The sequence below is a fragment of the Dreissena polymorpha genome, chromosome 12, assembly GCF_020536995.1.
Source record: "Dreissena polymorpha isolate Duluth1 chromosome 12, UMN_Dpol_1.0, whole genome shotgun sequence".
NCBI lineage: Eukaryota > Metazoa > Mollusca > Bivalvia > Myida > Dreissenidae > Dreissena > Dreissena polymorpha.
This window is the reverse complement of record NC_068366.1, coordinates 18,057,833-18,075,096: the sequence shown is the minus strand read 5'-3', so window position 1 is coordinate 18,075,096 and position 17,264 is coordinate 18,057,833. Positions and strand designations below refer to the sequence as shown.

At 35.4% G+C, this 17,264-nt stretch overlaps 1 protein-coding gene across 1 annotated transcript; it reads right to left on the bottom strand.

The window, feature by feature from the left end:
• Nucleotides 1–7,695: 7,695 nt before the first annotated feature.
• LOC127852409 (S-adenosylmethionine decarboxylase proenzyme-like) lies at nt 7,696–16,861 on the bottom strand. Its single transcript, XM_052386363.1, has 5 exons — nt 16,739–16,861; nt 15,881–15,983; nt 12,197–12,294; nt 9,987–10,067; nt 7,696–7,899 (listed from the first exon to the last, which is right to left on the bottom strand). The coding sequence occupies exons 1-5, from the start codon at nt 16,853–16,855 to the stop codon at nt 7,696–7,698; spliced, it is 603 nt and encodes a 200-aa protein (XP_052242323.1). The 5' UTR covers nt 16,856–16,861.
• Nucleotides 16,862–17,264: the final 403 nt, after the last annotated feature.

Sequence of the window (17,264 nt, the reverse complement as noted above, 5' to 3'; positions counted from 1 at the left end):
CGTCTAAACGCCACAAGTGGTCAGATGCCAACTAAACCTATTTCTCAGCTCAGATATCTAATTTCCCATCCTCTCGGAAATGCGTAGCAACAGTTCGGTATAAATTAACGGTCATCAGTTGTATTGTACACGAGTTTCACAGTGCTTACTCATGCAATTTAACAACCTTAATTGAATCGTTGGAAAACAATTTCTGAAGTTCCTTATATAATCAGCATATTGTTTATTACATCATATAAATCTATTACAATTTCATCCCCAATACTAAATTAGCATATGATGACATTGTCGTATGGAAGATTTGCAATCACATAATTTCATCAAAAAGACAGTAAGCCGTTTATAATGTATTCAATCTGAGTAAATAAACAATAACACGACACGGGAACACGCCATATATATTACTCGTTATTACTGCTTCGTAGTTCTAGTTGCGCTCTGTTACAACCTGAATTGTATTAACGACCTGAATTGTAATAAACGTTATTGCATTATTACAATTGCGTGACAACCTGAATTGTAATAACGCCCGAAAGTGTAATTAATTTATTACTTGGTTTAAAATTGCATCTGATTGCATTTTCAAACACAAATTATTGAAAAATATAATGCATACGTGTATATACAATTTATATTTATACGGCAATATGACCTATGAATGACAAAAAAGGTGGTCTCATACAACCTCAATTGTAATAAAGTTTTTACATTATTACAATTGCGTGACAACTTGAATTGTAATAACACGCGAAAGTGTAATAAACTTATAACTTGGTTTAAAATTGCATTTGATCGCATTTTCAAACACAGATTATTGCAAATTCTACCACGACACGTGACTTGTTTTCTATATACAAAGAAGAAAAGCTACTGTTGGTTATTACCCCGATATACCAACGGTTGTTTAAAATGACGTCACTTTGATTTTCCGCGCACATTTTATTAATGAAGACGACGTCATTTGATTGTAATTGTTGTGGTGACGTCACGTTTTCGCGGAAAAGTGGAGGAAGTTCGGTTAATATAATTCTCATTAATAACCTTTAAATCGCGGATAACTTATTAATGAAATCGTGTTAGAATCGAAATAATCCACGGGTAACCGTTGATTATTGCGGTAATAACCAACGGTATGTCGTTCCGATGCTTGTTATCAAACCACTCGGGCTACGCCCTCGTGGTTTAATTCCTACGCATCGGAACTCCATACCGTTGGTTATTACCGCAAAAACCAACGGTTACCCGTGGATTATTTCTTAAATATAGTGCATACATGTATCTAAAATTTATATTAACATGGCAATATGACCTATACAAGACAAAAAAGGTGTTCTCATACAACCTCAATTGCAATAAAAATATTACATTATTACACTTGCTTGACAATCTGAATTGTAATAACACCCGAAAGTGTTTTACATTTATTTCTTGGTTAACATTGCATCTGATCGCATTTTCAAACACAGATTATTGCAAAATATTATGAATACATGTATATAAAAGTGTATCTTAATAAGATAATACGACATATGAATGCCAAAAAAGGTGTTTTCATACAAACTCAATTGTAATAAAGTTCTTACATTATTACAATCGCTTGTCGCCCTGAATTTTGATAGCACCCAAACGTGTAATAAACTCATTTCTTGGTTTAACATTGCATCTGATCGCATTTCCAAACACTTAATAGGGAAATATGACCTATGGATGACAAAAAAGGTGTTCACATACAAACTAAATTGTAATAAAGTTATTACATTATTACAATTGCTTGACAACCTGTTTTGTAATAACGCCCGAAAGTGTAATAAACTTATTTCTTGGTTTAAAATTGCATCTTATCGCATTATCAAATACACTCTTTTACATCATTTTTCACGTTGCGCATTAGTGCCCTGTTTTACAATCACCAGTGTTTTATCAACTTCAATATTTCATTTCAGTTGTTTAACAAAAGGTTAACAGGGTCAATCTGGTTTTTATGATGTATGTCAATGAAACATGTACTTGTAAAAAAGGCAATAGTTTTAATCGTAATATTACACACTTAAAATGTCTATTACAAATCTATAAGATTGGCCATGCATGTTTGTAAATTGTGTTATTTTATGTATTTTTTGTACATGTCATGGATTAGACAATAAACTTTGAAACTCTATTATTGCACAATATAGTTCATACATGTATATAAAAATGTATCTGCATAAGGTAATACGACCTATGAATGACACAAAAGGTGATCTCATACAAACTCAATTGTAATAAAGTTATAACATGAGTCGCGTTCTGAGAAAACTGGGCATAATGCATGTGCATTAAGTGTCGTCCTAGATTCGCCTGTGCAGTCCGCATAGGCTAATAAGGGACGACACTTACCGCCTAAATTGGATTTTTGCTTAGAAGAGACTTCATTTAAAAGAAAAATGTCATGAAAAAGGAAAGTGTCGTGACCACTTTACCTCTGTCATTTTTACCTCTGGCATTTTTACCTATGGCTTTTTTACCTCTGGCATTTGTACCGTACACCCTTTTTATAGTATGTGTAATTTGAAGTTCACCCATAGCTAGATTCAGCCAGCGTCACGCATCAATGATAAATCAATGCCTAAAAATAAAATCAAAAACACACATTCTATTATCAAAACCTTCAAAATAACAGTTTAAATTAAAGTAAATTGAAGATAATGTGAAAATAAAAAGTGATCCTTAGCACATTTTGAGTAGTATATAATGACTTTAAAAAACGATGAGCAAAGCCATTTTTCTTAGTCATTACATAATCTGAATGTCCATGGGCGAGAAGGGTCATCGATATTCGTAGTACTAGTTGAATGTTGATAGGCAATCGCCATCTCGACGTTCCTTTCTTTAAAAGACACGAATGTCGAAGAGCGAGCTCGCCTTTCGTTTTTCAAAGACATTGCATCATCTGAATGTCGATGAGCGAGCTTGGCCATCGATATTCATAGTACAATTAAGTTTAATGTCGATGGGCGATCGCCGATTTCAATGTTCGCTACTTTAAAAGACATAAATTATACATGGTAAAGACATACATTATTAAGACAATATATATTTTATATTTATATCGTATATTTTCGTTTACAAAGTATAAAATAGTCTATAAGAAAAACGAGGCATCCTCGGTTTGGGCGTCGGGACGGTACCAGAGTAAGGTTCACACTGTGCCACCAATTTTGCCAATCAAGTACAAGCGATCGGGCAGGACAAGAACGATAAGATCTGAAATCACACTATCATAAATGTGTATTAATGAGTCAAACTTCATATAGTAAATAATTTCAATTATCAATGATTATCAAATAAGAGTGACAATACATTTAAATTTCACAATACTTTAAGGTTATATGCGAGTTAAAGCAATGTAACATTTATAAAATTTCAGGGCGTTTCATTTCGCAAGAATTTTAGTTAAGAAAATCGATGATTTACAATTCCAAACCCAACAAGTTTATTTCTTTTCATGACGTGATCACACTTCAGAGCGACAATGGAATTGCAATATTGCCATTAAGTGCATGTTTTACCATTCAGATGTATCACATAACCTTAGTTTGTCAGCGATCTTACTACCTTATTTTTCAAATATACATTTTATTTGATATACAATTGAAATCAACAAACAAGTTTATTACATTTCAGGGCGTTATTACACTTTAGGGGGTGGGAGGGGGGAGTGAATGTAATAATTAAATACGTTCATACAAACCAGGTTGTTAAACATCATGTGTATTAATTTTGTATCGGTCACATTATCTTATTTATATATATTTTTACATTGTACTTCGCAAAGGTATTTGTTTAGAATTCGATAATGTTCAATTTCATAAATCATCGTACGACTTAATTTACGACTTAAATTTAAAAAAAAAATTAAGCTGTTGATAAATAGCTCCGAAAGATATAAGCCATGGGTAAGACAATGATGAAATAAATTATTTGGCTGAAAATAAGTAATAATATGCTTCTGTCTAAAAAAATAACGTTTCTTTGAAATTTGTATCAATATTTTAAATTTATCGTACGATGATTGATGAAACGGCCCCCAGGGCACTTAAAGGGCGACACGCGATTTTAATAATTAAAGAAAGACTATTACATTTCAGATCGCAAGAATTTGTGTAAAAAATTCGATAAGATACGATTTAAACGAGGAAATAAGTTGATTACACTGTCTACACTGTCAGGCGGTATAACAATTCAGGGCGACATGCGATAGTAATAAAGTAATGAAATGTATTACAATGCAGGTAAAATCACGGCATGTCGGATAATATTTCATCGGTCAATCTATTTAAGTTATATAAATATATATATATATATTTATAATGTATAGATATTGTATCACAAAATCTGTGTTCGTCATTTATCAGTCGTAGAAAACTTTTTCATTTAAAGTTATCCATTATGTTCCCCAGGAATTTATTAGCAGAATTTGATGATATACAATTTCATACCAAGAAAAATATCATGACATTTCGTGACCATATTACATTTCATTGTCACAACTCAGGTTTTATAAAACAACTTTTGTCATTAATAGGTCAAATACTTTATTAGTAAAGGGAGATTATACGATTTTGTCAAAAAATTATGCATTTATATAAAATGTGTAAACAACTTATTATACATATATTTCAATATAAATTAAAGTAAAAGTAAAAATAACATGTGACGCAAAAATGCGGAATAAGCCAGATATTTAATTCTGAAATCGAAAATGTATGTACAGTCGAATTCGCCAGCATGTATATCATGCATGTACGTTGTGAATCTAAATTTAGTTTTACGGATCATTATAATTTCCTGCAACGATATCTATTCATACGACACACGAACACTAACTCCGATCCTAACGACTCATATCCCCACGCCGCATGTTTGACCCAGGGGCGCCCCAGTGTTGGTAATGGGGCCATGCATAGTTGATCTTGACCGTTTTTTCATAAGAGATGTTCAGTATCAATTTGAAGTAAATCGGTGTAGAAATGAAAAAGTTTATGTAAAATAACCTAACAAAATGTGTGCAAATCTCTGACCCGGTCCCACCCCAACCCCCATAACTTTTGACCCAGGGGTCCGATCGAAATTCCAAATAGTGCACTGTCGCACATGTGCTTTAAGCTACCATGTGTGTCAGTTTTAAGGCTCTAGTGCTTTTACTGTAGGAGGAGAAAGTTGCCAGGACGGACGGACGAACAAACGGCCGAGATAACCACATACTAATAATAGAATTCAAAATCTAAATGCGGACCCTCAGTTTAAAGCGGGTATATACGATCTTGTCAAATATTTATTAATTAATATAAAATGTGTAAAAAAACTTATTATACATATATTTCAATATGAACTAAAATAAAAGTTAAGAAGAACATGTGTCGAAAAATGCTAAATAAGCCAGATATTTAATTCTGAAATCGAAAACGTCTGTACAGTCGAATTCGCCAGCATGTATATCAAGCATGTACGATGTGAATCTAAATTGAGTTTAACGGTTCATTTGAAATTCCTGCAGCTATATCGATTCATACGACACACGAACACTTACTAAAAAGACGAATGCATCGGTTATTGTAGGAAAATATGTACGAATTATCTTCGTCACAATCGGCTCGGGGCGCTAATTTGTATTTGCTGCATTTTATGAAATTCGTCTTAAATGTATCATTTTTCTTGCATAGTGTGTGTTATTAAAACATATTTGTATCAATATATTACAATTCAACACATATAAAAATCGTAAAATCTCGCTTTAAGATCAAGGTCACAGGGTAAAATATTTTATGCGCATGGAAATGTCTTACACATGCGTTCCGAATATGAAAGCAATATCTGAAGGGACACAGTAGGTATACGCCTTTTTCAAATCGCGGTCGCAAATTTTGAAACCCGAACGCTGACCTCAAGTTAAATGTCAAGGTAACATGGGTCATTAATTTTATGCACATAGAAAGGTGTAGTCAAGATACACATGCATACCAATTATGAAAGCAATATCGGAAGGGACAAGGTAGTTATAAGCCTTTTTTCGAATCGCGGTCGCAGAATTCGAAACCTGAACGCCGACCTTAAGTTCAAGGTCAAGGTCACAGTGGTAAAAAATTGTATGCGCATGTAAATGGGTTGTCTGGATACACATGCATACCAAATATGAAAGCAATATCTGAAGGGACACAGTAGTTATGAGCCTTTTTCGAATCGCGGTCGAAGGAAAATCTCTGACCCGGCCCCACCCCAACCCCCATAACTTTTGACCCAGGTGTCAGATCAAAATTCCGTCGCCGTCACCGTCGCACATATGCTCATAGCTACCATGTTTGTAAGTTTCAAGGTCTTAGTGCTAATAGTGTAAGAGGATATAGTTGCCAGGACGGACGGACGGACGTACGGATGGACGGCGGAGATAACCACATAATCCCCACTTTTTTCCGAAAAGCGTTGGGATAATACAACGACGAATGCTTCGGTTATTGTAGGAAAATATGTACGAAAAATATTCGTCACAAGCCCCGACTCGGGGCGAAAATATGTCTTTGCTACATTTTATGCAATTCGTCTTCAACGTGTAATTTTTCTTGCCTATTTTGTGTTAGTGTAACACATTTTTATCAATATATTACAATTTAAAACATATCACAATCGTATAATCTCCCTTTAAGATGTATTTTTATATACACGTATGCATTATATTATGCAATCATTTGTATTCGAAAAAAACGTTCAGATAAAATTTTAAACTTACAAATGAGTTTATTACACTTGCGGGTGTTATCAAAATTCAGGGCGACAAGTGATAGTAATAATGTAATAACTTTATTACAATTGAGTTTGTATGAGAACACCTTTTTTGTCATTCATAGGTCGTATTACATTTTATATACATGTATGCGTTATATTTTTCAATAATCTGTGTTTGAAAATGCGATCAGATGCAATGTTAAACCAAGTTATAAGTTTATTACACTTTCGGGCGTTATTACAATTCAGGTTGTTAAGCAATTGTAATTATGTAATAAAGTTTATTACAATTCAGGTCGTCATTGCAATTCAGGTTGTCAAGCAATTGTAATAATGTAATAACTTTATTACAACTGAGTTTGTATAAGAACTCCTTTTATGGCATTCATAGGTCATATTGCCCTATAAATTAAAATTTTATATACATGTATGCATTATATTTTGCAATAATCTGTGTTTGAAAATGCGATCAGATGCAATTTTAAACCAAGAAATAAGTTTATTATACTTTCGGACGTTATTACAATTCAGGTTGTCAAGCAATTGCAATAATGTAATAACTTTATTACAATTTAGGTTGCATGAGAACAGCTGTTTAGTCATGCATAGGTCATATTGCCCTATTAATATAAATTTTATATACATGTATGAATTATATTTTGAAATAATCTGTGTTTGAAAATGCGATCAGATGCAATGTTAAACCAAGTCATAGGTTAATTACACTTTCGGGCGTTATTACAACTCAGGTTGTCACGCAATCGTAATAATGTTATACATTTTATTACAATGCAGATCGTTATTACAATTCACGTTGTAACAGCGCTCTTCAATTCATTACCAACACAACTTATATACATATGCTTATTATACAGCTTCTGTGGGAAGTATATATAAATAAATCTGTTGGGCTTGACCTACCTTGGGCAATTGCTCTCAAAGCTCACGTAGGAGCATTTGGGCTTGATCTACCTTGGGCACATTGCTCTCAAAGCTCACGTAGGAGCAGTTGGGTTCCGGGGTCACATGAATGGTGAAGTACTGACCGTGGGGCAGCAGTCCGTTTATGGAGTAACCACATGGCTCAAACAGGAACTCGTCAATCTTTGCATCGGGGAGGATCTTGTCGATGCCAGATTTCTGGAATTTATTAATTATTTTCATATTTAAGTTTTGAAGTATTGGGTGTGAAAAACTTGTGTTGACTTTCAATTTCTTTAATTTAATACTTCTTAATTCAACAATTTCTGAAAATCATGATAGACAGTTCCTCAAACATTTATTTTGTTGTGAATTATGGTAAATGTTAACATTTGCAGGCATGTAAAATGCCCATAGACAAGCAGGGCAAAACTGTTAATTTGTTCCAATGTTTTCAACATGCATCATAGCAAGTTTTTAAAGTAGCCATTATTATAATATGTCATCAGTTCAGACCAATATTAATGCCAGAGCAAAATTTAAGATAAACTTTATGCCTTGGTCACACTGTCACGAATCAGAGCTACGAACGAGCTACGAATACTTTTCGGCACAGTTCGTAGCTATCCTTACTGGACCGTGGCTCTTCGTACTTGATCCGTGATCAGTCGTAGAAGTTTTTGGATGTCCGAAGCGACTCTTGACAAATTTTGAACATGTTCAAAAAATTGCTACGAATTTATCGACCGTAGCATATCCGTAGCAGTCCGTACTAAACCGTACTAGTTCGTAACGACACCGTAGTCGTCCGTACTTTTTCTTAAGCCCAAAGATTTTCAAGGACTTCTACGGATTGATACGAAGAACTACTGAGCGGTACAGTTATGCTACGTATTAGCTACGATTATTCCACGGATATACTACGGAAAGCTAGTAGGTTGTACTACGGATAGGCAGGAATTTGAACGATCGTGTACGATGTACTACATTTCAGCACGAAACAGTACGGACATGTACAGTGCACTACAATAAATTTCTACTGAAATGTATCATTGAAATTACAAAGCAACCGTGCTTGCATTTGTTGAGTTCACAATCATGAACCGCTAGCAAATTGCGTTTGCGGTAAATGTGTTACACTTGGATATTGCACAAAATGCAGAGGCCGTAGTCGAGCTGCTTGACAATATCCACAGATGTAATAATGATTCAATATCGTATAAACAGTATAACGTTGTGCTAAAGGTTACGTATTTTGAAAATATTAGAATTTGATCATACTAGTAATACATTTTTTTTATTTGCAGGTAAGTGTCTGCCTCATATGCCTTATGAATCTTGCTCTTACTTTTACGTGATTTAATAATTGTTTAATTAATAGCCGACATAATAAAATACAAAATTCATCATACTTTCCTTTGCATAATCTATATTTGTACATCAATCATTACATACTTTATTAGGTCAGAGAAGAAAAAGGAGGTGGTGGATAAGAGACTGGCTTTTAAGACGACCTCGATCTTGGTTTAGGATGGAGGAGGTAGACTCTTCTCCAGACACTGCTGATTCCATTATTTCTGTTACGCGCTGTTGCTGCCGCTTGCATGTTCTCTTTTTGGGAGGAAATCTGTGTATGACAATACAAGATGCTGGGGGTCCAATGTTCAATCGTAGTTCTTTCCGTCCTGTCCGTACCAGTCCGTCGCAATTTCCACTGCTTCGTAGCGGACCGTTCTAGTTCGTACTTACCCGTACAAGACCGTAGCGGATCCATGGTTAGATCGTACTGATTCGAGTAGCAGCGTACTTAATCGTACCAGACCATAGCGGATTCGTAGTTTGATTGTACCGATTCGTGGCGCTCCATTCTAAATCGCGTCGATCAGTAGCAGTCCGTACATTTCCTTGTTCGTTTTCCAACATTTTGATGGTAGATTTGTTGTGCTCCGTACTGAAATCGTAGCGGCCTACGAATTTTGCCAATTTCGTAGTCATTCGTAGCCGATTGAATCGTAGCTCCATCTTAGCTCTGATTTGTGACAGTGTGACCGAGGCATTAAAGATCACCACCTTTTTAATATTAGAATATTAATGCCAAAATATCACACATTTACTGGTTATAATGCACTACAGCCAGTTCGTTTATAGAATATACAAAATTGTTGAAGCATTTGTCAATAAGTTATGGCTTATTCCTGCCAACATGACACACACAGCTCTATAATAATGCACCAATATTTGTGATTGCCATGGCACCCCTACAATTCTTGGTTGTTATGACAACAATACAGTCCTCTTGCACTCACCCTGGTGGCATCAGGCCCGTCAGCGCTCACTTCCCGTGTGAAGATATTCATGATGTTGGGGCACAGGCCCCACATGAGCAGCTAGCAAGGAGTCAATGACATAAATAGGAGCTACTACTGATTGGGCCTTGCTCAAGAACCCATCGAATTCAACATGGTTAATGTTTGAAGACGAATTGAGCCATGTTCTGGGAAACTGGGCTTAATAAATGGCTGAATACACAGAGCTAAAGATAAGGTGCGTATTTGCGTAAATATCCAATGTAAAATTGCCGATTACCCATAGGAAAATAAAACACTGCGTACCAAAACCCAATTAAAATTGCCGATTACGCATATCGTATTTTCCTTTGCGTAACGAGTAAATCTGTCCCGGAAATACCCGTGTCCAAAATACCCGGATTCTTTCCAATTCGTCCAAGAACTTTATTCAGCACAATAGTATGTACTGAAGAAAGCGTCTATGTAACAACGTGTTATTGTTGTAAAAATGTCGAAACCGCGAGGCCGTAAAAAGGGAAATAACGTATCCCAGGCACAAAAAAAAATCAATTTTAAGTTAATAAACCGCGAGCAACACAAAATCAGACGCGGAAAATAAAGTGAAATTAATTTTGACGATATTGTGTCGGAGGCAAGCGCTGACAGTGCTTATATTGTTAGAAAACTTTTGGAAAAAATCGTCGAACTTTTTTTTAAAATCAAGACTTTATTTTATGCATTCCGGTGGTTAATAGAGAAATATCAGTGAAATAAAATTGGTATTTCACTGTTTTAAACAGTGAAAAATAACAGTGACAAATATCGATATTTTTCACTGTTTTGCTGTGAAATGACGTCATTTTTTCGACGAAATGACGTCATTAATCCAGCGAAATTATCCAGTTAAACTCATTTACGATGTAAATAAACGGTCAAAAAAGCATAAAAGAAAAATAAAATTTGTTGGATTCGATGGAATATCGATTTTATTTCACTCGTGATCATAGAAAATATATATTTTCACTCGTGGCTTCGCCACTCGTGAAAATATTGTTTTCTATGATCACTCGTGAAATAAATTCGATATTCCATCGAATCCAACAAATATCCTCTATGTATTTTATGGATTCATATACATAATAACACAAGATCTCAGAAACTAATCAATTGAGAGTGAAACTTGAACTAGCTCATTCAGGTAAGCATTTGAGAATTTAAGAAAATGAAAACACCCAATTTTATACAAAAATAAATACCCCATTGTCAATTAAAGTAGTGGGTACTTTTTTGTACCCAATTGGAAAATACCCAATTGGAAAATACCCAATTGAACTCAAAAGTAGTGGGTATTTACCCAATTACTCTGAAAAGTTATCTGGAGCTCTGAATACATGTACGTAAAGTGTCATCCCAGATTAGCCTGTGCAGACTTTGTGCCTAGAATGGACTTTTGTTTAGAACAGACAGTTTTTAAATAAACACTTCCATACAAACTGAAGGTATCAATCTTAAAACTGCACAGAATAATCTGAGATGACACTTTATGCTCAGGCATTAAGCCCAGTTTTCATAGAATATGGTACAATTTTCATTATTTTATTTACTGCCTTAAACTAAGCTCAAGGGGCTTAAATCTTTCAAACTATGAGACACTTTGAGCCGATATTGGACTGTAAAAAAAAATTAAATCTATTTGCATTCGAAAACTTAAATTAACCGTGCTTATTATAGTATGTTTGACCAGTCATTAACTATTAAACCATCTGGGTCCAGAACACCTACCACATTTGTGATTATTTAAGTAAGCATCAGAATATTTATTTACAACAAATAATTGTTCAAAATCTGCCTGGTTGGGTCCAAACAACTACCATGACAATGCAAATAACGCTGGCATCTTCAATGCTTGACATTAATTCAGGATTCAAATGTTTGAGGGGTGTGATTATAAGTTCTTTTTTACATGTCAGGGTTTAATTAATATGCGTAAAGTGTCATCTCAGCTTAGCCTCTACAATCATCAAAGGCTTATCTGGGTCAACACTTTCCGCCTAAACTGAATTTTCACTAAGAAGAAACTTTCTTCCAATATAAAACACAGAAAAGCGGAAAAGTTGCCCCTGATTAGCCTCTGCATACTCCACAGGCACATGCATGAAGCCCCATTTTCCCACAGTGCAATCCATGTACAAGTATATATTTCACTACACCACGTTTTGCAAGGATACTTCCACTGTCTGATCAGGCTGGCTGACGCCCACTTCATAGAGCGTGTTCAGATACCAGCAGTCACGGTTGATGCGCCCCAGTGTGTAGGCGGCGCCATCTATAAACAAAAATATAGCAAACGGGGTCACTAGAACGTTGATGTTGAGTTTTCATACTTAGTCACGGGTATCGGTACATGTGCAGGTATTAGGGATTTGCTCACAAATTTTCATATTCTTTACAAACGTCATTATATCGTATATACATTAATTACATTAATTAACAAGCCTATAATATTTGCAATGTTCTTAACATATCAAGACAACAGGGCTAGATTCAAACACAGCGTAGAAAATGTCACGATACAATTTCTGAAAAAGGTTATCAAGTGATAGAGTGATAACAAGGTTGACAGGTGATCTAGTTGTCGGACATATGTGACCCAGATTCTGAAAGGCCTTGGAATCTTCATACACATTCTTACCAAGCTTCATAAACCCTTTCCCACTCAGAAGCAGAAGTGAAAATGACTATGTGCAAACAGTATAAAACCAGAACAGCCTGCGAGTAACTCACAGTCTGTTCAGGTTTTATGCTGTTTGCTGCGTATCAGTATTTATGAAGCTTTTAAAATTGAATCTAGTTAGAAAGGTCTTTAATTAAATTAAACTTTCTGAGGGACTACAAATGCGGCAAAATATGTATCTAAGTGATAAAGGGTTAAGACAAATTTTAAAATGTGGCTTCTTCAGTGTTAACTTAACTGTCCTAAGACTTAACCTTATGACTTAGTTTTTAGGAAGCATGTGACCCAGATTCGAACTCGGTCTTGATATTGTCTACATGAACATTCTGAACAAGTTTCATCAAGATTAAGTCCTAAATGTGGCTTCAAGAGTAGTTACAAGGTTTTTCTAAGATTCGACCAGGTGAACTAGTTTAGGGACCAGATTTTAAATTGTCATAGATTTTGTCCAGATAAACACTCTGACCCAGTCAAGATTGAGTCATAATGTGGTCTGTAGTGGTTACGAGCTAAAAGTTGACGACCCACACAGAACAAAGCATCATGACCAACGCTGGACATAGGGAAATCACATTTACTCACCTATCATATTTACAACTATCTTTTTACAAAAGTCTTTCCTTTTAACTTACTAAAACACTTAAATAACTGTATTTAATATGCAACTCTTTACTAAATGTACACATGATTTAGTGCAGTATTTAGGAACAGGCCAATGCAAAGTAAATGTACATTTTAAAAAGCAATATTATGTGAAGACTTACAACAAATATTTTGCTTCTCTGTGGTTACAAAGCATAATAACCATTGACTTTTAATACCTCGAAATGATATAATGTGAATTGAATTGTTGACAGCATGGATAAATAAAACTGCACACAAAAAAAGCATTTTTTCAAGATAAAAAGGGCCATAACTCAGTTATTAACGGATGGTGTACAATGCCATTTGCATCATCCTGTTATTCCTATATATACTCATACCAAGTTTCAATGAAATACGACAAAGCACTTTCAAGATATGGCTCCGGACAGACGGACGGAAGGACGAACGGAAAGACGGACTGATGGACGGACAATGCCAAAACAATATCCCTCCGCCTATGGCGGAGGATAATAAATATGTTGTTTGAAGTTTCAACAAGAACAATCAGTCATGTTGAAATGATTGTCAATCCAAGAATAGTTTTCACATGTATAATTATATGTTTGACTACAAGTGTTGAAAGATGAAGATAACTAAAGATGAACATAGTTATGAGCTTAATTGGTCACAAATTGCTAACATCTCAGCATCTCTTGTGTTGTATTGAAACCACTGAGTTAAATTAAATTCAATAATCTATTGAAACGAAATCATTATATGTGTACAAAAATTGCGTTTTAATATCATGACTATGAAATATTGAATTATTCAATAAAACACTTCTAAACAGTCTATCTTTGGATATGTCAGACTGGAGATATCTGGATGCCATATGTGAAAAACAAGCAACTTGTAGCTAACAAAGTTCAGCCACAGTTGTTAGTGACATACCTACGAGTTTCTTACTCACAGATGTGGTCTGCCTAAGTTAAACATGTGCATAAATGTCAAATTTTTGGGATATTGGTCGGCAGTGATCCTACTGGATTATGACATAGGCTCAAGTATCAAGACAAATAGGCCAGTACTCACCAACCCATTCTTAGACGTGATAATGAAGAAATTGAATATACTCAGAAATATGACAAATATGTTCACTGTTTGTATACATATAGGCTACCACTGGTGATAATGTCCTTAACAGAATGTTCTTCATGAAGAATGGTGTATACAGAGGTGTTTAATGCAAAGTTTGACTCAAAATTAAAGCAATTCTTGAATATTCCAAAAGAATTTTCTTTATTCTTAAACTTAAGTCTAAGAATTGTTAGGTGAATACAGGCACAGACCTACTTTTAAAAATGATGTCCGGCTTTAACATGGTAAGACAGCTGACCTACTTTTGAAAATGGTACAAAGACAGCTGGCCTACTTCAGAACATGATACAAAGACAAATGGCCCATTTTTAAACATGGTACAAAGACAGATGCCCTACTTTTGATCATGCTACAAAGACAGCTGGCCTATTTTTGAACATGATATTAAGAAAGCTAGCCTACTTTTGAACATCGTTAAACAGCTGACCTACTTTTGAACATGGGAAGACAGCTGACCTATTTTTGAACATGGTGTCAAGGGACTTTCTTTTGAAAATGATGTCTAGCGACCTTCTCTTGAACATGGTGTCCAGGGACCTACGTTTTATAAAATGGTGTCAGGGAACTACTTTTGAACATGGTGTAAAGACACCTTCCTTTAAACATGGCGTCCAGGGACCTACCTTTGAAAATGGTGTCCACGATTTCCTTCTATTGAACATGGTGTCTAGGGACCTACTTTTAAACATGGTGTCCAGAGCCCTACTTTTGAACATGGTGTCCAGGAAACTACTTTGTAACTTGGTGTCCATGCATCTACTTTTGAACACGGTGTCCAAGAACTACTTTTGAACATAATGTCCTACTTTTGAACATGGTGTCAGTGAACTACTTTTGATCATGGTGTCCAGGAACCTACTTTTTAACTTGGTGTCCAGGGACCTACTTTTTAACATGGTGTCCAAGAACTTCTTTAGAACATGGTGCCCAAGAACTACTTTTGAACATGGTGTCCAGGGACCTACTTTTTAACTTGGTGTCCAGGGACCTACTTTTTAACATGTTGCCCATTAACTACTTTTGAACATGGTGTCCAGGGACCTACTTTTTCTCTTGGTGTCCAGGGACCTACTTTATAACAAGGTGTCCAAAAACTACTTTTGAACATGGGGCCCTGGTACTTCTTTTGAACATGGTGTAAAGGGACCTATTTTGCAATATGGTGTCCAAGGACCTTCTTTAAACATGGTGTTCAGGGTCTTTTTTAACATGGTGTAAAGGGACCTACTCTTAAACATGGTGTTCAGGGCCTTTATTAACATGGTGTCCCGGGACCTAATTTTGAACATGGTGTCCAGGATTTTTTCAACATGGTGTCCAGGGACCTACTTTTGAACATGATGTTAAGGGACTCATTTTGAACATGGTGTCCAGGGGCCTACTTTTGAACATGATGTCCAGCGACTTATTTTGAACATGGTGTCAAAGGACCTACTCTTGAACATAGTGTCCAGGATATCCGCCTCCTTCTCAAAGGCCCTGTGAATGTATGGCTGCTTATCAGGCTGCAGGAAATTCTTCCTTGAGTAGAAAATGTCCTGAAATATTTCAATTTTCAACAAAATGAGCCTCGTTCTTTGGAAACTGGGCATAATGCAAGTGTGTCAAGGTGTTGTTCCAGTTTAGCCTGTGTAGTCTGCAGAGGCTAATCAGGGACAACACTTTCCGATTTTAATGAATATTTTGTTTGAAGGAGGTCTCTCCTAAAGAGTTATTCAGTATGTATGTTGTCCATTATTAGCCTGTGCACAGGCTTTTTGGGATTACACTTCAAGCATTTTCCCAAAATGTGTCTTAAATATATCACTAAAATATAATTAACCTTATTTTTTCAGAAGATATTTTATTATTAGTGGAACAAAAAAGGCAACAATAAGCTAAACTGGTAACCTTATTTATTGCAAATAGATTTTTGTAAAATGATTTGGCAACTGTTCCATACTGGGACATCCATGTCAGAATTCGAAACAACAGACTACTCTCATTCCAGCCTTAAGATTGTTTCATAGTTTTTTGCAAAAATGTCTGAACCATTAAACACTGTCATAGTGTGCAAGAATAAAGAAAAAATGAAGAAAAACTTGTAACATATCAAATTAAGTCCGACAAACATTCAATATTTACAACTTCTTGCATTGTCATGCATAAATGAAAAAACTTTGTTTTTATGTCCTCATGAACCCACAAGGTGTGCAATTTTATTCTTAAATTTATTCTTACAACTGTGTAAGAATTACGCATGACATGATTGGAACAAACTTCAGTGCATTTTGACTGTACTGAAATGTCTTACAGCAGCAGTGTCAAAGCCACACTTTTCCTTGACTAGTTTCAGCAGGGGCTGGATGGCGTTCAGCAGTGTAGTGGTGCCGCACGTCTTCAAGATGAACCAACGCTCTGTGACAAACATCCTGCTCTCACTGAAATAGAAACACTGACAGTGTTAAACATTAAATCAATTTTATATTGAAACCTTCTATTGGGAATGTTAAGATCCCATTTGGAAAACAATATATAATTTTTCAACTATGGTAACAGACCTGAATTTGAACAAAAACAAATACTGCTTTACAAACCTAACAAGAGATGTGTTTGTCAGAAACACAATGCCCCCTACTGCGCCACATTGAAATAAACATTATATTCATCATTTCGCAGGTATAGAAATCATCTCCCTTTAAAGGTTGTTACTTTCCTTGAATTTAGTCCAATCCAACCGGGGGGGGGTCTCACAGTCAATTATGATCATGTCAGACATCACTGACAAACAAGGCCTGTGGTTTAAAAGAGATCATAGCCAGAGTTTTTTCTTTTTCCAG

Coding starts and splice junctions, on each gene's coding strand:
- LOC127852409 (XM_052386363.1), bottom strand. CDS start 16,855: ATGTTTGTCACAGAGCGTTGGTTCATCTTGAAGACGTGCGGCACCACT. Junction 12,295..15,880: donor CCTGGACACTATGTTCAAGA/GTAGGTCCTTTG, acceptor TTTTGTTTATAG/ATGGCGCCGCCTACACACTG. Junction 10,068..12,196: donor AGCCTGATCAGACAGTGGAA/GTATCCTTGCAA, acceptor ACTCCTTGCTAG/CTGCTCATGTGGGGCCTGTG.